This window comes from Nomascus leucogenys, chromosome 17, assembly GCF_006542625.1.
Source record: "Nomascus leucogenys isolate Asia chromosome 17, Asia_NLE_v1, whole genome shotgun sequence".
In the NCBI taxonomy this organism is placed as follows: domain Eukaryota; kingdom Metazoa; phylum Chordata; class Mammalia; order Primates; family Hylobatidae; genus Nomascus; species Nomascus leucogenys.
In genome coordinates, this window is record NC_044397.1 from 16,035,996 (window position 1) to 16,061,809 (window position 25,814).

At 35.1% G+C, this 25,814-nt stretch overlaps 1 protein-coding gene across 14 annotated transcripts in view; it reads right to left on the minus strand.

Moving 5' to 3' along the window:
- The window catches only part of SLC4A10 (solute carrier family 4 member 10), a 356,421-nt gene that overhangs the window by 166,757 nt on the left and 163,850 nt on the right, over nt 1–25,814 (minus strand). For all 14 annotated transcript variants that reach the window (XM_030796800.1, XM_030796798.1, XM_030796797.1 and 11 more), the window contains one exon: nt 2,077–2,223. In XM_030796800.1, coding sequence (XP_030652660.1) covers nt 2,077–2,223 — 147 coding nt within the window. The remainder of the gene's footprint in view (nt 1–2,076; nt 2,224–25,814) is intronic.

The window sequence follows — 25,814 nt, forward strand, 5'->3', positions numbered from 1 at the left end:
GTCTCAGGTGGAGATGAGGAACTTGCTGGGAACTGGAGCAAAGGTGACTCTTGTTATGTTTTAGCAAAGAGACTGGCAGTGTTTTACCCCTGTGTTAGAGATTTGTGAAACTTTGAACTTGAGAGAGATGATTTAGGGTATCTGGCAGAAGAAATTTCTAAGCAGCAAAGCATTCAAGAAGCGACTTGGGTGCTGTTAAAGGTATTCAGTTTTATAAGGGAAGCAGAGGATAAAAGTTTGTAAAATTTGCAGCCTGATAATGCAATAGAAAAGAAATTTCCATTTTCTGAGGAGAAATTCAAGCCAAATGCAGAGATTTGCATAAGTAATGAGGAGCCAAATGTTAATCCCCAAGACAACAGGGGAAAATGTCTCCAGGGCATATCAAAGGTCTTTATGGTAGCCCCTGCCATCACAGACCCAGAGGCCCAGGAAGAAAAAGTGGTTTTCTCAGCCAGGCTTAGGGTACCCATGCTGTGTGCTGCCTAGGGATTTGGTGCCCTGTGTTTTAGCTGCTCCAGCCATAGCTGAAAGGGACAAATGTAGAGCTCAGGCTGTGGCTTCAGAGGGTGCAAGCTGCAAGCATTGGCAGCTTCCATGTAGTGTTGAGCCTGTGGGTGCACAGAAGTCAAGAACTGGGGTTTAGGAACCTCTGCCTAGATTTCAGAGGATGTATGGAAATGCCTGGATGCCCAGGCAGAAATTTGCTTCAGGGGCAGGGCCCTCATGGAGAACCTCTGCTAGGGCAGTGCGGAAGGGAAATGTGGGGTTACAGCCCCCAAAGAGTCCCTACTGGGACACCACCTAGTGGAGCTGTGAGAAAAGGGCCACTGTCCTCCTGACCATAGAATGGAAGATCCACTGACAGCTTGAATAGTATGTCTGGAAAAGCGATAGACACTCAACGCCAGCCCATGAAAGCAGCCAGGAGGGGTGCTATATCCTGTAAAGCCATGAGGGCGGAGCTGCCCAAGACCATAAGAACCCACTTCTTTCATCAGCATGACCTGCATGTGAGACATGGAGTCAAAGGAGATCATTTTGGAGCTTTAAGATTTGATTGCCTTGCTGGATTTTGGCCTGTAGCCCCTTTGTTTTGGCCAATATCTCCCATTTGGAATGGCTGTAATTATCTAACGCTTTTACCCCAGTTGTAGGAAGTAACTAGCTTGCTTTTGATTTTACAGGCTCACAGGTGGAAGGGACTTGCCTTATCTCAGATGAGACTTTGGACTATAGACTTCTGAGTTAAAGCTGAAATAAGTTAAGACCTTGGAGGACTGTTGGGAAGGCATGATTGGTTTTGAAATGTGAGGACATGAGATTTGGGAGGGCCCAAGGGTGGAACGATATGGTTTGGCTGTGTCCTCACCCAAATCTCATCTTGAATTTCCATGTGTTGTGGGAGGGTCCTAGCGGGAGTTAATTGAATAATGAGGGCAGGTTTTTCCTGTGCATTTCTCATGATAGTGAGTAAGTCTCATGCGATCTGATAGTTATTATAAGGGGGAGTTTTCCCGCACAAGCTCTCTTTGCCTGCTGCCATCCACGTAAGACATGACTTGCTTCTCCTTGCCTTCCACCATGATTGTGAGGCTTCCCCAGCCACGTGGTACTGTAAGTCCAATTAAACCTCTCTCTTTTTTTGGTAAATTGTCTAGTCCGGGTATGTCTTTATCAGCAGCATGAAAACGGACTAATACAACATCCTAAGACTAAAACTTGGGCACCATCAGTAAAAGTGCAAATGGGAACTAAATTAAGGCATTTTCCCCTGGATTTTCAAACCACTTTGAGTAATGATGATTGTTTGTATAAATTATCAAGAGTTTTTGAGTGTCACTCAATTGTATTTCCTATATCATAAATCTTCATCAAGTGCCAGCTTCTTGAAGCAAGTATATAAGAGAAAAACAAAGATCAAGCTTTCTCTCTCCCACTTCCCTCCAACCTGCCCAACATCTTTTATAAAAGTAGAAACAATTTTATGAGTATAAGGTATTACCCCAATCATAATTGTACAAGCAAGTATATTACAATAATTAACTTAATAAAAACAAGGAGAAGGATTCTTACCAAAAGAAGGTGACTCCCTTCCATCCTCTAATCCTGAATCTCTTTCTCTGTCTCTCTTTCTGTGTTTATGACCACGATGCCTGTGACGTCGATGGCTTTTTCTTCCTCCCAAGGGCACATGTACTCCAATAAATAGTGTTCGATGACCTTCATTAGGAAGCAAACCCACAAATTAAACTCTAAATTATTCCAGGGCACAGATATGATGATTTACATGTTAATGGAGACTCAATTAAATTTAATTCAGCAAGTCATTTTTGATGTTTATGATACGTAAAGCTTGGAGCTTGGCACCGTCTTTTGGCATTTTACCTAATTCAGTGTACCATAGCTCTATCACAAACATGTATAATACTAATTATTTGGTTAAATATTTTGCAATCATCACTGTCTTTATAATCTCTATGTATCTATTCCCCATGCTTAATTATACTCTTCTCATTAGAAAAAAAAAAGTTTTATCTTCTCTCTACCTTCAGACAATTGTGTTATCTCATCAATTCCCTTCCCTTCACAGTTAAGTGTTTTTAAAAAATCACTATCTCTAATAAAACAGATTTTGCTAAGATCTATGTTAATGCCAAATCCTACAGAGGTTTTTCTGTTTTCCTATTTCTATATGTTACACTTGATATTGGCCACTTATTATACTTAATAAAAGTCCCAAGACACAAGAGTTGTGACTCTGGCATATTGTTATAATTGTTCAATTTTATTATTAGCTATTGTTAATCTCTTACTGTGCGTAATTTATAAATTAAATTTTATCATAGGTATGTATGTAAATGAAAAACACAGTATATATAGGGTTCAGTACTATCTGAGGTTTCAGGCATCTTTTGGGGGTCTTAGAATGTATTCCCTACAGATAAAGTGGGACTACTGGAAAAAGAAATGAGCTGTCAACCACAAAAAAGACATGAGAGAACTATTAATGCATATTGCTAGGTGAAAGAAGACAGTTTTAAAAGCTACATACTGTGTTATTCCAACTATATGACATTCTGGTAAAGCTAAAACTATAGAGACAGTAAAAATATCAGCAGTTGTCAGGGCTTCAGGGAGAAGGTATAGGGATGAACAGGTGGAGCACAGGGCATTTTTAGGGAAGTTAAACCATCCTTGATACTGTAATGGTAGATACAAGATACATGTCATTAAACATTTGTCCAAACCAATAGAACTGTATAAAACAGAGTGAACCCTAATGTAAGCTATGGACTTTGGTTGATAATAACCTATTAATGTTGGTTTATCAATTGTAACAAATGTACTGCACTAATGTAAAATGTTAATAAGAGAAGAAATTGTGTGCAGCAGGGAGAGGAAATATATGGGAACTGTCCAAACCTTCTGTGCAGTATTTTTATAAACTTAAAATTGATCTAAAAAATAAAGCCTATCCAAGAAAGTTAATATTGGTAGCTATAGAAAAATTTATGAGGAAGCAAAAGTACAAGCAAACAAAGGGATATTCGTGTCACCAAGTAGATTATGTATAGGAGAGTGTTGTATCAGGGACAAAATCGCTAAAGAAAACATTAAAATACTAGGTTAAAAAAAATCTTACTTTCTCAAGTGCCAAAGTATACAAAATATTATAATGGCAATACTATGGATGAAGGCTTATGTCCCCCTGAGGTTTATATTTTAAAGTCCCAACCCCATATGTGACTGTATTTAGAGAGAGGGTCTTTATAGAGGTAATTAAGGTTAAATGAGGCCGTAGGAGTGGGGCTGGATCCATCCAATTAGTGTTCTTAAAAGAAGAAACACCAAAGAGCTACCTCTCTTGTTCTCTCTCCAAGCACACAAAGAGGTAACACAATGATGCAAGGAGATGGTAACCACCTATAAGCCAAGAGAAAAGTCTTCAGAATGAGACCGACCTGGCTAGCCATCTTGATCTTAGGTGTCCCAGCCTCCAGAACGGTGAGAAAACACATTTCCTAGTTTAAGCTGCCCAGTCTGTGGTATTTTTTTCTGGCAGCCCCAGTCAACTAATACAGCAAGGAAGGCCTAAAACAAAGCCTTACAATAATAAGTTTCAGAAGACATGTAATTAAAATTGTAAGATTTCTAAAATATTCAATGTCTAACACTTAGGCTGATAGTGTTTCTTTGAAAGGGATAACTGAATTCTACTAAAATAAATTTGCCTACTTTAGTGGATATATTTGTACTTAAATTATGTGATTTTTTCAATAAAATGCAAAAAAGAAAATATTTATTTTTTATACACAGGGTTAAATTATCTCCGAATTCTTGAAGGACTGGAGGTGAGACTGGCCTGAAACTATAGAATTAGTTATTCCTCTATTGCTGGAAAAAAATCCAATATTATGTATATTTTAATAATGGATGTAAATCATTTATAATCCTAAAAATAATTATAGATCAATCCTCTGGCAAACTGAAAGCTGAAAGATAGTTTCCATATTCAGGTTTTTGTCCTGTATGGATTCATGCAGGCAAGTGAAAAATTATAATTGGTTCAAGTACCTGATTATAGACAATTAAAATGCACAAAAAGCCCTTTACCAATAAGGCTCAATTTTGGAAAAAGGAAATAAAGGGAAGTGAATTAATATATCTATGTGTCTGGTCCTATTTATTATTTTATTGACCACAATATTAAGTTATATTATGTGAGAAACAATAGAATATTCATTAAAACATGATCTCTGAGATTGAGACAAATGCTTACATTCATATCCAGTCTGTGTCACTTATATTAATGCAACCTTTAAAAAAAAGTATCTTATCTTTCACTTTATCTATAAAATGAAAATATTAGTAGCTATATCTTTCAGAAAGTGTTTTTTTATCATTCATGAAACAAAAGGTTCAAAAAAGTTAAGTCACATTTTAAGTCCCACAGCTAATGAACAAACCTACTTCCTCTCCCTTTAGAGTTTAAGACAGATCAACAGAGCACAGGGAATTTGGGTAAGTAGTAAGTTGCTACCTCTTAACTGTTGAAGAAAGTGTCAAAAGTGTAGGTGGCAATGTTAGCATCAGTTGGGGAGAATACTGTCTTCTCTCCTGTAATTCCTTTTTGGTTAAAGCTTTCTTTGTTTGAAGTAGAGATGCTACCTGTCAAAATTAGTACTACCTGTGTGATGGCATATTGCATAGTCTCAACTACAGCTAAAGTGAGGTGTGGGGAGTTGGAGAAAACAGCAGACAGTGTAATTTTGAAATAGAATGGTAAGAGAAATACTAAAGAGCAAAAAAAAATTATTAAGAGAGAAGTTGGGCAAAAAAAGATTAAGAGGTAACTAGGATATGAAGAGACAGAAATGATAAAAAGAGCAATATTAAAAACAGAGAAAAATACAAATAAAGAAGAAACAAGTAGAAAAGTTATATGAGAATAAGAAAATGGCCTCAGGAAATATGGTAACAATGATTACAGGTGACATCCTTATCTATATTGTCAGATAAAGCAAGAGAAAAGACAGTAAGTTTCATTAGTTTTGCAACACATTTAATACATGTGAAGTTACAAGCTGGTAAAAATTACCTTTGTTCTCTCCCAACTGCTGAAACCCTTCCGGTGAGCCAAAAATCAATTTTCTAAGTGTTCCCTTTACTTTCCTAGCTGAAACATAAACCTGTCTTTCTCTGGAGGACAATTCCTCCCCTGCAATCTCTCAGTGATGGCTGCTTCTCTCCCACAGATCTTAGGCAAGATGGAAAGGTGTCATTCTTGTTCCTGTGACCTCTGGTTGGGTGAGTGGAATAAGCAAAGTGGTATTTCTTTGCTACATTCTGACATTTTCAGACCATTCCTCCATATCCTTCCTGACATCCTTCAGATTTAAATCTCATGGTCGACATTACTCACTACATACTTTGCCTCATCGTTGCCGTTATCCACTAAGGTCCAGGTAATTCCCACTCAACGATTTGAGCTCTTTGCATACTATCATTCTCTTCAATACTGCCTTAATTCATAAGATTTCAAAACACATATAGATGATTCTTGTGATATTCTGGACTTTCAATTCCTTAAACTTTAATCTTCCAGTGATCTTTCATTCTAGGCTTTTCCTTGGCAATAATTACAACCCCTCCATAATCTCAATTTTATGCATTCTACCCCCAAGGTTTGTAAATATAAGCAAGGCAGGTATCTTTGATTTGTCCACTGATGTATCCCAAATATCTAGAACAATGCTTGACAGTTTTTGGTGCTCAATAAATATTCATTGAATAAGTAGATCTTTTACATAGAGAGGATGATTGTCAAGTATAATAGATAGTAGACTTAATAATGCATTATGCTACTAAACACTTTATGAAAGGAAGGGAAACAAGCTAATAGCCACAATTTTATAGCAACAGTACTAACACTGGTAAAATTCATGATTGTGGAACTATAGAGAAAATGTTTTCATACTTCTGCATGGTTAGAGACTTATAAAGCAAGACAAACTGAAATCTGGATTAAAGGTGGACTGAATAGACAGAGACCTTCAGAAATATGCAGACACTTATTTTCTACAGCTCTGTGTTTACATTTCAAAACAGAACAAAATCCCAGAGCTACTGGTTTACATTTCAAAGGGTTTAAACTGGGACCTTCTCATTCTCTCCCCTAAAGATTTGCTTATTGTATATAAGGGAGATAAGCTTTCTCTTCCTCTTTCAGAAAAGGAGAAAACAGGAGAAGACCATTTACTATATAAAGAGTTTATATAGTAATTCCTATATAAATTCCCAGATTCATAATTTCAGGGCTCCCCTCCTGTGCACATAACTGTGTGCCTTCTTTCCAAGGTGGTTATTGCTATAAGTAATAATAATTGTCTGTCTTGATCCAAAAACCTCATTTGTTTTCAGGACAAAATAAATAAACATAGATATTAAAGACTTACTAATAGATTTAGGAGATTTTCTACAAAGATTACGTGAGCTAATACAATAAATATAAAATATGAAAGACAATGCCTGTTATGTGGTAGACACTAATACACGTTAGTTCCCTTTTGCCTTCACAATGCCAGTGACTCAGAGGAAGGAATAAGTAGAAGGAATGATATTTTCCTGTCTCATTTCACTTTCTTCCTGTTTCTCTCTATATTACCAACTTTTCTAAATCCTAACATTATAACACTGGCCTAAAGAACTAGAGAATCCCTCCAGGCCCTGTAAAGAATAGTATAGAAATAACATTTCCAGATTAATATTACCATCAATTTTTCCAATATCCATAATTGAATTTTACCCCGGATAGCTATCAGTTGAGAAGGCAAAAAATTCCAGAAATTTAATGATAGATGTCATTGTTCTAAAATGACTTGACAATTATTAATCCTAATCTGATTTACTTTTCAAGAACATATAAAGAATAATTTTTATTTTATAAATAAAGGCCAAAAATTTAATTAAAGGAGGGAGTCCTTTCAAGTGGACATTTCTTAAATTAATAAAATGGTCAACAAAATTAACTTTATATAATGCAAAAAATCCAAAATTTAATAAAAATACAAAACCATTTAGATATGAATATATTTTGAAAACATTAGTGAGCATGGAACAGTATCATTAAAAGAAAAGATTTTTTGAGATAAGCAGAGAACACTAGAATTTATTCAGAATTTATCTGCAGTTAGTACAGTTTCCACAATTCAGGCTCAGAACTAAAAATGAGTTGATTCTTTTCTTTTGTCTTGTAAAACCTTATCTAGAATGCCTTCTTCAACTAACACTTCAAACAGTTAACCAAAACTTTTTCCTATAGAATCTCTGTTAGAAAGCCCGTATAGGCCTTCTGAAGGCCTATACAGAATTCATAATGAATTCTGAGAAAAATAAATGCAGGTAGAACACAGCTGTTGACAAGGAAAAGTCACAGAAAAATGTCAAGGTATTTTCTCTCTTTAACTTAAAGATACATATGTCAAAATACAGTTTCATCATTAAGAAAATCAAAAGTTTGTATATATTATTTTCTGAGCACAAATCTTACTAACAAATCCTAAATGTTTGACACTTAAGTTGTGTGGCTCTTATTATGTTCAACAGACTCAGAATTATTGAATATTTTAATTATATAATAAGGATCAGTATTGAAATGATTCTTGATGTGACTATGGTCACAGTATACTGAATGTTTATAAAATGCGGTGAGGAAAGGAGATGCATTTGGAAACTGATTAATAATGTTATTAATAAACTATTCTTTATTTAGCTGCGAGGGAAGGGGTCAAGGTATCTACTCTTGAAGAGAACTCTATGTCTTTTGTTTTTGTTTTTTACATGAAATGAATATAACACAGCTGTTGCATAATGACTCAGTTGCTACAGAAATTTAGATGTGTCAATCATATGAAAAGGTCAAGTACATTAAGCTGAATAAGCATATAATCTTTAATTCCATGGAGACTCTAACAGAGTCAGAAAACACAAGTCATCATTGATCATAATACATCAAAGCACTCGAAGTCCAACGGAAAATTTCTGCTAAGGGAGAGTAACAGAGAAACAAAGAGACTGAGAGGATGGGAGTGAGTGTACGTTTATAGCAAAGAGGTATTATTAGGCTACTGCACCATTGTTCCTTGTGTTGTTTTGCTAAAAGAAAAAGACAGCATTAAGCTAGTGCTGGCCATAGTCACCTGACCCTGGGAAGGTATTCATAATCATTATAAAACAAAAGGCTTCATGACTATGACTCTTCTAGATAGAAAGTAGAAATCTTGAAAGTCCTAAAGTTGCTCATCAAAAGGGCCACTAACTGAGATTTGCTAGTTTAGAAGGTACTGTGGTACATTTTCAAAAATACTGTTTCTTACAAGTTTATAACACTGTCTTGAGCAAAACATAGCAACTAAATTAACTTTGTGTCTTGAGATAGCGTTTATTTTTAATCTTGAAACATAATAAGCATTTAATATATCTTGAGTAAGTGAATGAAACCTAATAATATGTGTTTTCTTAAAAAAATGACATGAGAACTCCCAATTTTGGTATATTATAAAACAGCTTAATCCTGGACATTTACAGCACTTAGCCAGGAGTGCAAATCAGTAAAAAAAAAAAAAAAAACTGGCTAATGAATCAAGCCCAGCAACGAAAACAGCAGCAAATAACACAAATTAAAAATACACATTAAAAGCATTAAACAATACCGACATGTAATGAGGCAAATGTTACTGTGTGGTACCAGCCATCAAATGCTGTAGGAGTTCACCATAGACTAAAATCAAGGATAACCTGGGCAATCAGTGAAAATTTCATGGAGGATGTAGGACTTGAGTTGCTCTTAAACAATAAGCAGGTTTTACATCAGCAGAGGACTGAAAAATTTAGAAAAAGGAGATAATGTGAGCAAAAACAGAAGAGCAATTGAGGGGATAAAGTGAAGTTCATATTAGAGCAGGGAAGAAAAGGCGAGATGAGATAGAGCATATATTTTTATAATCAGCAAAGCTTGCAATTTCACTATTATTTTAAAACATTTATTTTAAAACATTTTGTTGTTTTAATTTGCAAGGAAGAGAGAGAAAATAGATCAACATATGTCCTGAGATCCTTAAAAAATGAATGCAAAAGAGAAAGTGGTACTTCCTTACCTCCCCAATCTCATCTTAATTAAATTATAAATTCTGAGCAGCCCTGTCACTTTGCTTCAGGGAAATAGGTTAGGAAATGAACAAAAAATGTAAAACTAAAATTTTCCAGACTTAGTTTTGTATTATATTAATTTAAAAGACATGTGCACATGTAGAAAGTAGCTCATTCTGAAAATTACAGTAATTAAGAACAGAAAGGCTTGCCTGGAAAAACTGAGGAGTTGCTGAGGAGAAAAACAGATTTCCATGAGGAAAGTTTATGAAATTCAACTGTGAAACAATTAAAATATCTGAAATCAAAGATAAAAACACTTGGCATTTCTGTATAGATGTTTACAAATGAAAAATACATAGATAATGTGGTAGATTCTTTTAAAATGGCCACAATATTTTAGCAGCTTCGTCCATCAAGAGTTGGAATATATTCCTCCAACCCTTGAATCTGGATCAATGGGGCATTAGCAAATGTGACACAGAAGTTTGAAGGGTTCTTATGCATAGGTTCTTACCTGCTGTTGCTTCTGGAAGTCATGCCACCATGTAAACATGCCCCGCCTAGTCGGTTGGATCAGATCAGAGACCATGAAGAGAGAAGCCCTAGCTGGTAGTTATCCAGCTGAGGACTTCACAAACCAGCCGGCCTCAGTTGTGAAATTATCAGCTGATTGTAGAAGCGGGCGCCAGCTGATTCACATTAGAAGAACTAACTAGCTGAGTCCAATCCAAATTCACAACCTACAGAATTATGACCTAAATAAAATGGTTGCTGTTTGAAGCCACTGAGTTTGGAAATGGATTGTGACACAGCAATAGCTGAATGCTAAAATTTATTTGGAAGAAAAAAATTAAAATTATAAAAGACAGATGGACAGGATATAAAATACAAACTTGAAAGTACCAGGAAAGTGATTCAAAATGGAAAATAATGGGAAAATGTTAACTTATGACCAATATCTCAATGGGCAGGCAAATTAAGAATCAAGAATCAAAAAGTATTGATACTACATTGTGATCAATATTGATAGGAACAACAAATTATGTATAAGAACTTGCATAAAGGTACAAGCTGAGGATACTAGAGAAGGCAAACAAAATCCAAGGCAGAATATAAATAAATGCCGATTCATTTGGCACTTAAGATAGCTATAAGAGTTTAGAGTTAAAAAAAAGAAACTAGCCTTTATAGAATATCTACAATGTACCATCTACTATGCTAAGTGTTTTATTTATATTTTCTCATTTAATCTTCACAAAATCCCTGCAAACTGTGGACTATTTTCCCCAACTTACAAATAATGAAATTGAGGTTCAAAAAAGTAACTTGCCGATAAATAGGTTCTAGAGATCTACTACACAGCATAGTGCCTATAGCTAACAATACTGCATTGTATACTTAAAATTCTTCCAAGAGGGTGAATCTTACGTTGTGTTCTTACCACACACACACATACTACTACCACTACTACTACTACTACTACTAATAATAATAATAATAATAATAAAGGCATTAGGAAGCTTTGGGAGGTGATAAATATATCTGTGGCTTTGATGCTAGTAATGATTTCATGGGTGTATATTCCAAACTCATTGAGTTGTATACATTAAATATGTACAGCTTTTTACATGTCATTCATCCCTCAGTAAGTTAAAAAACAAAAAGAGCAATTCCCCCAAAGCCTTACAATCAAGAGACTGAATCAAAATTCAAAATCAGATCTACCAAATCTATTTTTATCACTTATAACTGCCAGTATACATTCTTAACACCTTATGCTTTCTTATAAAATTTTTCAGAATTTCAATTTAATAAAATTATACAATCAGGTGTATAGTGCCTATAATAGGCTGTAGCATGGTCTGTCTAATCATATTTATATTCTCAATACCTGGCATATTAAAAGCTCAATAAGTGTTTCTTGAATAAATAAATGAATCTAAAGCCTTTTCCACAGCATTATAAGCTGGAGTAGGCTGAAATAGTCAAAAACATAGGAGAGAAGCCTGTAAGGAAGATAAGATATGTATTGGCAGGTACAGAAAAATAGCATGCCTTGTGAGGGGAGGCACAGAAACAGAGGGCCCAGGGACATATATTGACATACTTCATCTGTTTTTATCAGGAAGTAAAAAAAAAATTTTACCTGCTTCGATGTTTGTTGCAATAAAAATTGACTTATATTGACATATAGAAACTATGTTTCTCATTTTTCAATGATTTTTTTTTTTTTTGCAGGACACTTTTGATGAAAACTATGGCTTACACTTTACCATAGATAACCTGGCAGCAGTGGTATGCTAGAGCTGGCTTACCCCAGCTCACCAGCGCCAGTTACAAGCATCTCTTCCTAACTTTATGTTCAGTGAAAACACCTCAGTGGTATAAAATTGGCCATAGAGAAAGAATTTAACCACAGATATTGGAAAATGCTACAAATTAAGGCTATTGAGGAGGCAGGAGGGTAAGGGGGAAGAGCAAGAGGATTATTAGAATGTCGCTGCCTCATGCCTGGTGTGAACAGGAAGACGGAACAACCTAATTTTCTTTTTCTAGTTGCTGACAATGTTCTATACCCAATGTAAACTGATCAATTTACCTTAATAAGGCTAGTATATTAGACTTTTTCATATATCCATCTTCTTCAGCGAGTCTACCTTAGGTATATTCAATACAGAAGGGCCATAGGACATATCTGGGGCACTTGGGTTATGCCCTTGTGAACTCTTACAGCACTTACACATGGAAATATATCTATCACATCCCAAAGCTTCCTAATGCCTTTACTATCATTATTATTATTTGTATGTGCATGATAAGAATACAACATAAGATCCACCCTCTTGGAAGAGTTCAAGTATACGATACAGTATCGTTAGCTATAGGCACTATGCTGTATAGTAGATCCCTATAACCTATTTATTGGCGAGTTACTTTTTTGAACCTCAATTTCTTTATTTGTAAGTTGGGGAAAAGAGTCCACAGTTTACAGGAATTTCGTGAATTCAAAAAGGCTGAGGACAGAAGGCCACTGGAGTTGGCAATAAATAGCACTACTTTAATATTTAGGATTCATATTTATAAACCCTAAAAGAAAATTAGTGCAGTAGCATGAGAAAAATGGGCCACTCACATATAAACAATGTTTCAATTTCATAAACATGACCTTTATTTTCATGAACAATATTGTTATTAACTTTATTGATGCTGATAGTTTTGGATTAATCACTGTGATGTCATAAAATTTTTTTATGCTATATTGTCCTCTAATTCAATCATGGCAATTATCATTACAGGAAACAAACTGAGTTACGCAAAAGAAAAACACGCATAATCTTATATAATTTAGCTCAAAATTAGAAATTATTTTGCTAATAAGGCTGCCATATTTTCACATTACAAATGTACCTAAGATATTTAGAAGCCATTTGAAAATGGCACAAAAGAATATTCATAATCTTCCTGCCCCAGAGACCAGACAAAAGCTTATTGTACCAGCAGGAAATTAAAATTTTACTTTCTGCTAATAATGATTTCAATCATTTTGGTTTCTTTTATTATCTTCCCACCTGAAATGCGTTAAGAAGAGAAAGAGAAGGGAAGAAAAGAGAACAGATATTTTTTCACCATGCTTTCAGCAGTTGTGACACACTGTGGGCACTAGGATTGACTAGGTAGTGAGGAAGAGGGAAGACAGAATGGGGAGGCAAACACATAGAACTAGAGAGTAGAATGATGGCTACTAGGAGCTGGGGCACTTGGGGGGGCTGAGGAAGGGGCTAGTCAAAGGATATAAAATTCTAGTTTGACAGCAGAAATAAGTTCAAGAGATCTATTGTACAGCATAGTGACAATAGTTAATAACATATTGTATTCCTGAAAAATAGTGAGAGTGGATAAGTATTTTCACTACAAAAATAATAACTATGTGAGGTAAGGCATATGTTAATTAGCTGTATTTAATTATTCTACAGTGCATGTATATATATATTTCAAAGCATCATGTTGCACACAATAAATACATACAATTTTATCTGTCAATTTTAAAAATAATATAATTTCTAAAAAAGAATGAGGAAGCAAAAAAGTTTACTTGAAGAAAATATAAAAGAGAACATTCAAAATAGTGATCTCAGAATACTGATATTCCAAAATGGAATTAATCCTATTAGGGTTGCAAGGATTCTGGTACTGCTAAGATTATGGGTATTATCCCCCAAACCAAGAACATCATCCCTTTCAATTATTACTTAATATTTATTCATTATTATCAGTATTTATATCAATTGATATTTTAAATTTAAGCATTTATTTGCAAAGTGGCCACGGTAATTTATTTTTCCCAATGGGTTCTAGAACTCAAGCACCCTATTGATAGCACCAGTATCTAAACCTCCTTGGAGAATGAAGAATGTGAAATGGAAATTTGGCTCAGCACCCTCAGAGTTTGGCTCAGTACCCTATTAGCACTTAATTAATATTGATGAGTGCTAATAATTTCTTGAGACATGTCCTAATTGACTGGTAGCTACACCTGTTTATATTGTGAGAGGACTCTATAGAAAGGAGATAACCTGTGAAGGCTATGTGCTGTATGCAGCTGAGGAGCTTTTAAGCTATAGTTCTAGGGGGAAGACAGCTGAAATAGAGATTTAAGAATTTAGTCAAAAAGTAGACTAAGTTGATCTCCTTCACTATGTCACCTTCATAGTACTACTCCCATACTATTAAACTCTTTAACTAAATAAGAACATATTTCTAGAAAACTCAGAACAAAAATATAGTGTTAATATAAATCTATGTGTTAAATATTAAGAGACTTTGGTCATCTGTGGTTTGTCTTAAAAGTATTAAATAATTTTCAAGAAAAATAATGATTAAAGGAACAATTTCCTGCTGTAAAATTTCCTCTTAATATGTATAGGATTATATTCAATGTAATGAAAACAAGTTTATTTTCATCTATTTTTTCTCTGAAATAGTGATTGGTTGAAAACATTATATATACATATACACAAATATACAGTTCTCCTTATCCACAGAAAATATGTCAAATGTCACATTAAAGAGCAAATATACCAAATAGTGAGTTATTATGCCTTTGATAAGTAGAAAATCGTACTAAACAGAGTTTAGTTATAAGGAACTATGAAGGGAGATTAACAATATGAGTTCCTAACCTAGAGACGTAAAATGTATAACCAGGACCCCCAAATTATGAAACTATACTTTTCTAAGATTTCTTAGTTATTTGTTATTATCCGCATGCAAACACATGCCTGCAAGTACTTGTAAACTGTCAAATAAACCATGATCAAATTTAGAAAAATACTTCAGATTTTTCAAATTTACCTGGAAATAAAATGCATGGTAAAAGCAGAGTATAGATAATTACCCAGTTACCTCTCACTTCAAATAAACAAAATATCAGAAATAAATTATATATCAAAATGAATTGATGTGAGTCACACACACAAATTATGTGAAAAAATAAAATGACGAAACATGGAACATCTGAGAGTTAATTTTGGAACAAAAGTAAATTCATTTTTTAATCTCCAACTTTTATTTTGAAGTTCAGATGTACAAGGGCAGGATGTGCAGTTTTGTTGCATAGGTAAATGTGTACCACGGTGGTTTGCTGCACAGATCAACCCATCACCTACGTATTAAGCCCAGCATCCATCAGCTATTCTTCCTGATGTGCTCCCTCCTCCCACCTCCTACCCTCAAACAGGCCTCAGTGTATGTTGTTCCTTTCATGTGTCCATGTGTTCTCATCATTCAACTCCCACTTATAAGTGAGAATATGTGGTATTTAGTTTTCTGTTACTGCTTTAGTTTGCTGAGGGTAATGGCTTCCAGGTCCATCCAGGTCCCTGCAAAGGACATGATCTTGTTCCTTTTTATGGCTGCATAGCATTCCAGGGTATATATGTGCAACATTTCCTTTATCCAGTCTATCACTGATGGGCATTTAAGTTGATTCCATGTCTTTGCTATTGTGAACAGCACTACAATGAACACATACGTGCATGTATCTTTATAATAGAATTATTTATATTCCTTTGGGTATATACACATTAATGGCATTGTTGGGCCTAATGGTATTTCTGCCTCTAGGTCTTTAAGGAATTGCCACACTGTCTTCCACAATGGTTGAACTACTTTACACTTCCACCAATAGTGTAAAGCAATCCTTTTTCTCCACAACGTCACCAGCATCTGTTGTTTCTTGACGTTTTAATAACAGCCATTCTGACTGATGTGAGATGATATCTTGTTGAGGTTTTGACTTGTATTTCTCTAATGATTAGTGATGTTGAGCTTTTTTTTCCTATGTCAGCCACATGTATGTCTTCTTTTGAGAAGTCTCTGTTCGTGTCTTTTGCCCACACAAAAGTAAATTCTATTATTGAAGACTTTAAAATAATTGTATCTTATTTAGATCTTATTCCTAGGATACCCATTGAAAAACAGAACAGTTTATTATAAGATGTGCACAGGTATCAAAGATAGCTCAATAAAAGACTGAAATTTACTATTGGCTATATTTTCTGAAATAAAATGTTCAGTATTAGTCCACCTCCACATTTCTCATCCTGAGATATCCAGTGTTTGACAGGCAAAACCTACAATTTCAAATGAACCCTGTGTAGTTAATTAACTCCACTGGTTTTTACTAATGGAGCAAACACCCTTAGAATTGCTCCACCAGTTGACATTGATCCTATATCAACACTACTAAGCTGCACAATAATTAATCAACCAATAATATCATAAATAAGTGGTTCTTTCTTTTTCAAAGAAAAACATTTGAAATAAGGAAATTATAAGACTTTTTATTTTGTGGTACAGCAGAGAAGATAATTTAAAGTAAGAGAACATGAGGCTATAATAAAAGTAGTCTCCAATGGGAGAGTGGCTTTCCTAATTATGGGAATAAATCTTAATTCAATGGGAATTTTCTAACTATAAAACTTTCAAACTTTTGCTAAAACATTTGTAAAACTATTGTGATATGGGTACTAAATATCAAATTCCTTATTGCTTTATAATAGAATATTCTCAACTTTTAAAAAATCGTCATGAAAAATTCAATAAATATGTACAAGTCTTCCTTGTGGGTTTGAATCCCTGCCATACCACTTACTAGTCAGGTGACCTATTTAAGTCATTTAATCTTCTGTGCCTTAGTTTCTTTATCTGTGAAATGGAGATAATAATGTGCTTACCAGATAGAGTGACATCAAGAATTAATTCATTCTCCACAATTTGACCTACCTTATGTAAAGATTTAAACTTTATATCCAGTCACATTTTATGGCCCCAGACACAATCCCAATACTTTATCCATATCATATTTGCCATTCCCAGAATATAACAGATCCTTCCTTCTTTGCCTTCTGAACTCCTATTTATCCTTCAAAGCCCACCTCTGTCTCTGTGAAGACAACATTGATTGAGAGCCTGCAGGAAGAAACTGGGGTGCAGACAAGGAAAGCAGCAAAAGTCTGGCAGACACTGACCCCTGAGGAACTCAGAGTCCCATGTAAAGGGTAGGTTGGGGTGCTTCTCTGCTCCCCTCACTTCTGTGACAAACTGCTGACTGATAAATTGTCAGAGAACCCCTCTGCCCTTGTAATCCTAGGCAATGCAGTTGGTGGCAATTTGGGAACTCTCTGGGGTGGGAGCCTCAGGTGGCCAGCTCGTGCTGGTGTGTCCACACTCCCCTCAGGCCCTAACTGAGATGGCACGTGCCACACTGGTTGTGCACTCATCGTGGGCCAGTGCCCTGTCCAGGGAACCTTAGTCCTTGTGTTGCCACACTACAAGATCCCCTGCAAACATACCTCAGAACCCCTTCTGACTTTGGCAACCACAGGAGACTGGCGGGTCTCTGGGGAGCTGCAGTTTCCATGGAAATCTAGCCCTGGGTGCAGGCACTGTTGTGGATGCAGCAGAGGCTTTTCCTGCTGAGGGCTGACCTGATTGCACTTGGAGACAGCCTTTCCAGCACTCTTCGTGGCAGCTACACCTCATTGAAAGTGAGCCAATGCCACCTAGGCATGCGTGAAGGGTGGAACCTGTCTCCCCATCCCTACACAGAATGGCAGTGTCCCAGCAATGAAGGGCAGACAAATTGAAGAGCTGTTTGCTCTGGGCCACTGGAAGAGGCTCTGCCCTGAGCCCATTTTGGTGGTAGCCACCAGAGGGGCATTTCTGCAGACCTCAGTCACACTTCAGCTTGGGAGCCAAAGAACAATGTCTATATGCTGAAGATCATGAGCCCTGTGACAGAGAGGTGTGATAGGTAAACGGATCACATTCTTGCCTGCCCAGGATGAGGGGCTAATGCAGGCCCCCTGCCCCTACCACCAAGACCAGTTCACTCCAATACAAGCTCCCCACACTAACCTCAATTAGGACAGTTGTCTTCATTCATCATTAGACTGCCTGAGTGGATTCTTACTCTTAAGCACCACCTACTTGACTGAAGATGGAATTGCACCACCAAATAAAAAACCTACTGTCAGAAGGGTATAGTACTAGTGTACAAGATAAGTTTCCTGAGGCCTCTGCTCTCCTAGTCACACATAAAATAGTGTGTTGGCTCATATGCCCAATACATGTCTACAACAAGCAGCATTTGAGAAAGCCACCACACAAAGGCTATCCATAACCAAGGAGCCCATGCAGAGTCTTGGCACTGAGAAAGCCCCAGAAAAGAAGCCAAACAATCACACACAGCATACACCACAGTCATACCCTCAAGGGAAAAAAGAATAAACATGATAAAGTCCCATTCAAACAATAGCAAATTCAAAACTTAGAAGCAACAACTCCTTCGCATGAGAAGGAATCAGTGCAAGAACTCCAGTGGTACAGAGTTTTAACCCTCCAAAGGATCAGGCCAGCTTTCTAGCAATGGATCCTAAACAAAATAAAAAATGACCGATGAAGAATTCAAGATACGGATTCTAAAGAAGTGCAATGATATCCAAGAGAATGTTGAAAATCAATACAAAGAAACCAGAAGAACAACTCAGAAAATGAAAGACAAGATAGCTATATTTAAAAAAATAGAACTTCTGAAAATAAAAAAATTCACAAAAGTAATTTCCAAATACAATTGAAAACATTAACAAAAGACTAGACCAAGTAGAAGAAAGAATTTCAGAGCTTAAACATTGGTCTTTCAAATTAATCCAGTCAGACAAAAATAAATAGAAAAGCACTTAAAAAATAAACAAAGTATTTGAGAAAGATGGAATTATGTAAATTGACCAAACCTATAGCTTATAGGTATTCCTGAGAAGGAAGGAAAAGTAAGCAATTTGGAAACATATTTAAAGGAATCATTCAGAAAAATTTCCCCGATCTTGTTGGGAGGTAGACATCCAGATAAAAGAAATTCAGAGAACACTTGCAAGATACTATATAAGATGAACATCATCAAGGCATATAGTCATCAGACTAACCAAGGTCAATGCTAAAGAAAAAATCTTAAAGAGAGTTAGAGAGAACAGTCACGTCACCTATAAAGGAAATTCCATCAGACTAGCAGTGGATTTCTCAACAGAAACCATACAAGCCAAAAGAGATAGGGGGCCTATTTTTAGCCTTCTTGAGGACGAAAAATTATAGCCCCAAATTGTATATCCTGCCTAACTAAGCTTCATAAGCAAAGGAGAAATAAAGTATTTCTCAAACAAGCAAATATTAACAAAATTCATCACCATGAGACTGGTGCTATAAGAAATGCTCAAAGGCGTTGTAAACATGGGGAAAAAGGACAATACTCTTTTATGTCATGAAAGAATATAGGACAATACTCTCCTGTCATAAAAGCTCATGTAAGTACAAAATTAAAAGATCCTACAAAGCAATTACACCACTGAGACTGCAAAGCAACTAGCTAACAATACTATGATTGGGACAAAACTTCACATGTCAATATTAACTTTGAACAGAAATGAGTTTACTCTTATATGTCATAAAGTATAAACTTTGAACAGAAAAGAGTATACTCTTTTATGTCATAAAGTAATATAGGACAATACTCTCCTGTCATAGAAGCTCATATAAGTACAAAACTGAAAGATCCTAAAAAGCAATTACACTACTGAGACTGCAAAGCAACTAGCTAACAATACTATGATTGGAACAAAACTTCACATGTCAATATTAACTTTGAACAGAAATGACCTAAATGAAGACATAGATTGTCAAATTGCATTTAAGAAACAAGACTCAGCATCTGCTGACTACAAGAGATCCATTTAATGTGAAAGGACACCCACAGGCTCAAAGTAAAGGAGTGGAGAAAGGTATATCACACTATGGAAAACAAAAAAGAGCATAGATTGCTATTTTTACATCATAAAAAACAGCATTTATACCAATAATAGTTAAAAAAAAGAAAGACAAAGAATAGCATTATATAATGACAAAGAGTTCAATTCTACAAGAAGATTTAACTATCCCAAATATATTTATACCCAATACCTGACCACCCAGATTTATAAAGCAAATGCCATTAGACCTCAGAAAAGAGAAAGACAGATATACAATAACAGTGGAGGACTTCAACATCCCAATGACAGCACTAGGCAGATCATTAAAGCAGAAAACTAACAAAGAAACCCTGAACTTCAACTGCACTCTTGACCAAATGGACCAAATAGATATCTACTGAATATTCCATTCAATGACCACAGAATATACATTTTTTCTCATCTGCACATGAAAAATTTTCTTGCCCAATTGCTCTTCCTAGGACTTCCAGTACTATGTTGAATGGAAGTAGCAAGAGTAGACATCCTTGCCTTGTTCCTGACCTTAGAGAAAAAGCTTTCAACTTTTCATCATTGAGTATGATGTAAACTGTGGGATTGTCATATATGGCCTTTATTGTGTTGAGCTACATCCCTTCTACAGCTAATTTGTTGAGAGTTTTTATCATGAAAGGATGTTAAATAATAATATACTTTTTGTTCTTTACTCTGTGAATGTGGCATATCATATTTATTGATTTGTATATAATGAACCCCAGCCCAGGAATGTATCCATTGCTTCCTATAATAAATATCATATGACCTTTTAATGTACTGTTGAATTCAGCTTGCTAGGTTTTTTTGTTGTTAAGAATTTTTGCATCTATGTTCATCAGAGATACTATTATGTAATTTTCTTATCTTGCAGTGTCCTTGTCTGGCTTTGGTGTCAGGGTAATGCTGGCATCATACAGTTTTGGAGATATTTCCTCTTCTTCAAGATAAAAAAAGTTTGACATAAATCTTCTTTAGATGTTTGGTAAAATTCACCAGTGAAGCCATCTGTTCCTGGGATTTTCTTTGTTTGGAGGTCTTTTATTACTGATTTAACTTTCTTGCTTGTTATTGGTCTGTCCAGATTTTCTATATCTTCTTGATTCATGTTTGGTAGATTTTATGTTTCTAGGAATTTATCCATTTTTAAGGTCATAGAGTTTCTTAGCATATAACTGTATATCATAGATAACTTAGGAACTTTTTAACTTATGTGATATCAGTTGTAATATCTCCTCTTTAATATATGATTTATATTTATTTGAATCTTCTCTTTTTTCTTAAGTCTAGCCAAAGGTTTGTCAATTTTATCTTTTAAAAAAAAACCCAATTTCACTGATTTTTTTCCTATTGTTTTCTACTATCTCTTTTGTTTATTTCTGCACTGATCTTTGTTAGTTCTTCCTATCAGCTAACTTTGGGTCTAGTGTGTTCTTTTTTTTCTAGTCCCTTCAAATGTATAATTAGGTTGCAAATTTGAGATCTTTCCTCTTTTTTCATATAGACTTTTATCATTATAAATTTATCTTTTAATACTGCTTTGGCTGTATACCATAAGTTTTGGTATATTGTTTCCATCTTCATGTCTCTCAAGATATTATCTAATGTCTCTTTTGAATTCTTTTTGACCCATTAGTTGTTCAAGAGTGTTTTGTTTAATGTCCACATATTTATAAATTTTTCAGTTTTCCCATGGCTATTGATTTCTAGTTTCACATTCCATTGTAGTCAGAAATAATAGTTGGTATAATTTTGATCACTTTAAATTTTTAAAACATACATTTTGGCTTAATATGTGATCTATTCTGGAGAATATTCTGGCTGCACTTGAGAAGAATGTGTATTATGCTGCTATTGAGTGAAATGCTCATGTCTATTGGGTCCATTTTTTTCTATAAGGTTGTTGAAGTCCTTTATTTCCTTTTGGTCTGTTTTGCCCATGGGTAATGGGTAATATGTTTTACCCATCACTCAAAATGGGGTATTGAAATATACTACTATTACTGTATTGCTGCCTATTTCTCTCTTCAGTTTTGTCAATGTTTGCTTTATATGTTTAGGTGCTTAATTGTTGGGTGCATAACCACTTACAATTGTTATATATTCCTGGTGAATTGATCCTTTTATCATTAAAAGATGTCTTTCTCAGTCTTTTGAGATAGTTTTGACTTATAGTCTATTTTATCTGATACAAGTATAGTCACTCTTACTCGTTTTTCTTTAACATTTTCATGGAATTTTTTTTTCCATTCTTTCACATTGAGCCTAAATTCTAAAGGGATTCTCTTGTTAACAGCATGTAATTGCGTTATACATTTAATCCATTCAACCACCCTATGTCTTTGATTGGGAAGTTTAATTTATTTAATTTTAAAGTAATTATTGATAGAGAAGGATTTATTATTGTCATGTACTGTTTTCTGTTAGCCTTGTAATTATTTTTTGCATTTTTTCCTCTCTTGCTCTTATTTTTTATGTTTTGTTGATTTTTTTTGTTGTTGGGAATCTTTGATACCTTTCTATAGGCATTTTCTCATTAGATACCATGGGGCTTATATAATACATTATAGTAATGACAGTCTATTTTTTTCTGATAACAACTTAAGTTCAATGACATACAAAAACATGCGTCTTTTTATTCTCCTTCCCATACACATTTTTTTTATTGTTGTCACAGTTAACATTTCTTTATATTGTGTATCTATTAACATAGTTTTACTTATTAAAAGTATTTTAGTTATTGAAAGTATTTTGCTACTTTGTCTTTTAACTTTTTTACTTGAATTAAAAGTGGTCTACCTACCACTATTGCAGTATTACAGTCCTGCATTTGTCTATATATTTACCTTTACCAATACTTTTTATACTTTCTTATGCTATCTTGTTGTTGTTTAGTGTCCTTTCATTTCAAGTTAAGGAGGTTCCCTTAGCATTTTTTGTAGGGAGATCTGGTGGTGATGAACTTCCTTAGTTTTTGTTTTTCTGGAAAAGACTTTATCTCTCTTTCATGATTGAAGGATAGTTTCATTTGGTCAAGTTTTCCTGGTTGGCTTTTTTTCCCCAGCATTGTGAATCTATCATCTCATTTCCTTCTCATCTGCAAAGTTTCTGAAGAAAAATCTACTTATACTCATGAAATTTCCCTTGTGCCTGACAAGTAACTTCTTCCTTGTTGCTTTTTCTCTTTGTGATTGACTTTTGACAATTTGATTATAAGGTGTCTTAGTGTTGATATCTTTAGGTTTTCCTTTTTGGGGGTCCTTGGATTGCACATTTCCTTTTCCATAATTGGGAGTTTTTAGCTATTATTTCTTTTAATAAGCCTTCTGGTTCTTTCCTTCTCTCTTCTCCTTCTGGATTCTCATAATGCATATATTGATCTGCTTGATGGTGTCTCATAAGTCCTTTAAGCTTTTTTTATTCTTTTTCATTATTTTGTCCTTTTTGTTCCTCTGACTCAGCAAGTTCCAATGGCCTGTCCTTAAGTTCACTGATTCTTTCTTTAGCTTGATCTAGTATGTTGTTGAATCCCTCTAGTGAATTTTTCAATTTAGTTATTTTATTCTTCAACTCCCTGATTTCTGTTTGGTACTTTTAAAACATTTTCTATCTCTTTGCTGAAATTCTCACTTTGTTCATGCAACGTTCTCTTATCCTCAGTGAGCATCTTTATGACAGTTATTTTAAATTCTTTTCCAGGTAAATTGTGTAACTTTGTTTCATTAGAGTCAATTTCTGGAGATTTTTCTGTTACCTAGTTTGGAACATATTTTCCTGTTTTTTTCATCTTACTTGACTCTATGCATTGGTGTCTTTGCATCAGATAAAGTAGCCTTCTCTCTGAGTCTTCACAAAGAGCTGGCCTCATATGGAAGATCCCCACCAATAAGTCCAGGAAGAGATTCTAAAGCCTCTTAAACCTCATGCTTGTTCAACTCATTTGCTTGTGTATTTCTTGTAGCCCCAGGTGTCTAGGGTTTGCCAGGTCTTGTGAGTGCACCAGGATGAGTGAGACTGAATTCTTTGGGATTTCAGCCAATCCTTTGGAAAACCCCCAGAAAGTTTAATGTATGTACCAACTCTTTCCATCCCCAGGGAGAAGCTGAAAGAGGTGGGGATTTTGTTTGCTTGCTCTATGCTCTGAGCTAGGGAGAAAAAGCTATGGTGGCTACCAATCTAAGCCACCATCTCTGTTCTCCCCCAGGTGGCTAGATAATTCCACACCATTAGCGCGTTAAGACAGAGAAGACAGAAGCCAGTCCTTTGGGTAGCCCCCATCGAAGTTGGGGTATTGGATGAACAAATCTCCTCTGGGAGAAGCTGAGAGCTGGGACTTTTTTCCCAATTGTATGGTGTTGTGATGGGGGTAGAAATTTTGGCAAACAGCTGTCATGAATATCCTCACCAGCTTCAATGGATCTGATTTTGCATTCACCCAGGGTGCAGGAGCCCTTCAATTAGTTGCTGGATTTCCCACAAAGGGAATTTTTCTGTGAATTGTTCCTGAACTGGTGTGTTTGTGGTGGGGAGGAAGGTTTCCTACTCTACACTTTGGTGACATCAGTCTTCTGTCATTTTTTCATTGACCATCTATGTTGCTCCCAGTGTCCCCAACTCTTCAAGCAACTGTTCTCACCTAAACACTAGCAGAATTAAACAAGTTTGTTTACTCTTGGCACATTTTTTTCAGCTACTATAATTAAACATGATTTCATCACCAACAGCAAACAAGTTCTTTTTCCTCATATTTAAATAATTTTAATACATATATAGATATCTTATGAAACATTCATCTCGAAACCCAAGCAAAATACAGTTTTTATATAGAACATTTTCTGGTCGATGTACACACAAGTTGAATATTTTTTAAAAAGCATTGTACTGAATTAAAGGACATAAGTGGAAGATATTTATTGAATATGTTTATCAAGATTCACTCACCAACTAAAGCACACCACTGATACTACCTCCTGCTTATCTGATACATAAAAGGACATTAATCCATCATTTCCTGCAGTTTATGTTCCATAACACGGCAGTTGATTAGAAAAATGTAGTTGCTTCTGTTTGAAAATGTAGCTGCTGCTCTGTCCTCTGGCTCACTTTGAAAATTCATGGTTCTGAAACTCAAGATACTATTTTTACTCTTAATATTTGGCTCTGACCTGTGTAGCTATGTTCCTGCTTCTCATTTCCCTTGGTTTGGCCACACTGGTGGAGAGTGGGGCTGGAGGTGTGTTTTTTAAGGTTGGGGGAGGGGTTGCAGTCACACAGACAAGATTCTGATAAGTTCACATTCAGGGTTGTTTTGACTGAAAATTAGAATTTATAATTTTACAAAGTCAGATTATCCTTTTAGATATGTATTTTTTATTAAACATATTGCTTCCTATGAAAATAGAAACATGGCAAATAATATCTAAATATTGTTGGGCACTTAAAAATATTTTTATCCAGGCTCAAGCTTAATTTGGAAGAAAATTGTAAACTATATTCTATTTGAATTACTTTACATGCAATAAAGTAATTTTTCCCTGAGAATGAGATCTAAAGTATTAATAGATTAAATCGAAATGAAGGAATTTTTTTTAATCATTAATTTATATGAGCCGCTCTGAAGAAAGCATTAGAAATGTGTAAAAGCTTATTTCAAAAGTGATCGTAATAGAAAAATAATTTGACTTAATTTCAATATAATAAAGGCTAAGATTTTTAAATTGCCTGAAACTGGTACTGAGCTTTTCATTAAGGCAGGTATTGTGTGGGTGGACATTGTGAAAGCCCTGTTTAGAGTGCCACAGTCTTATAAGGGCATACCTGGCTAACAAG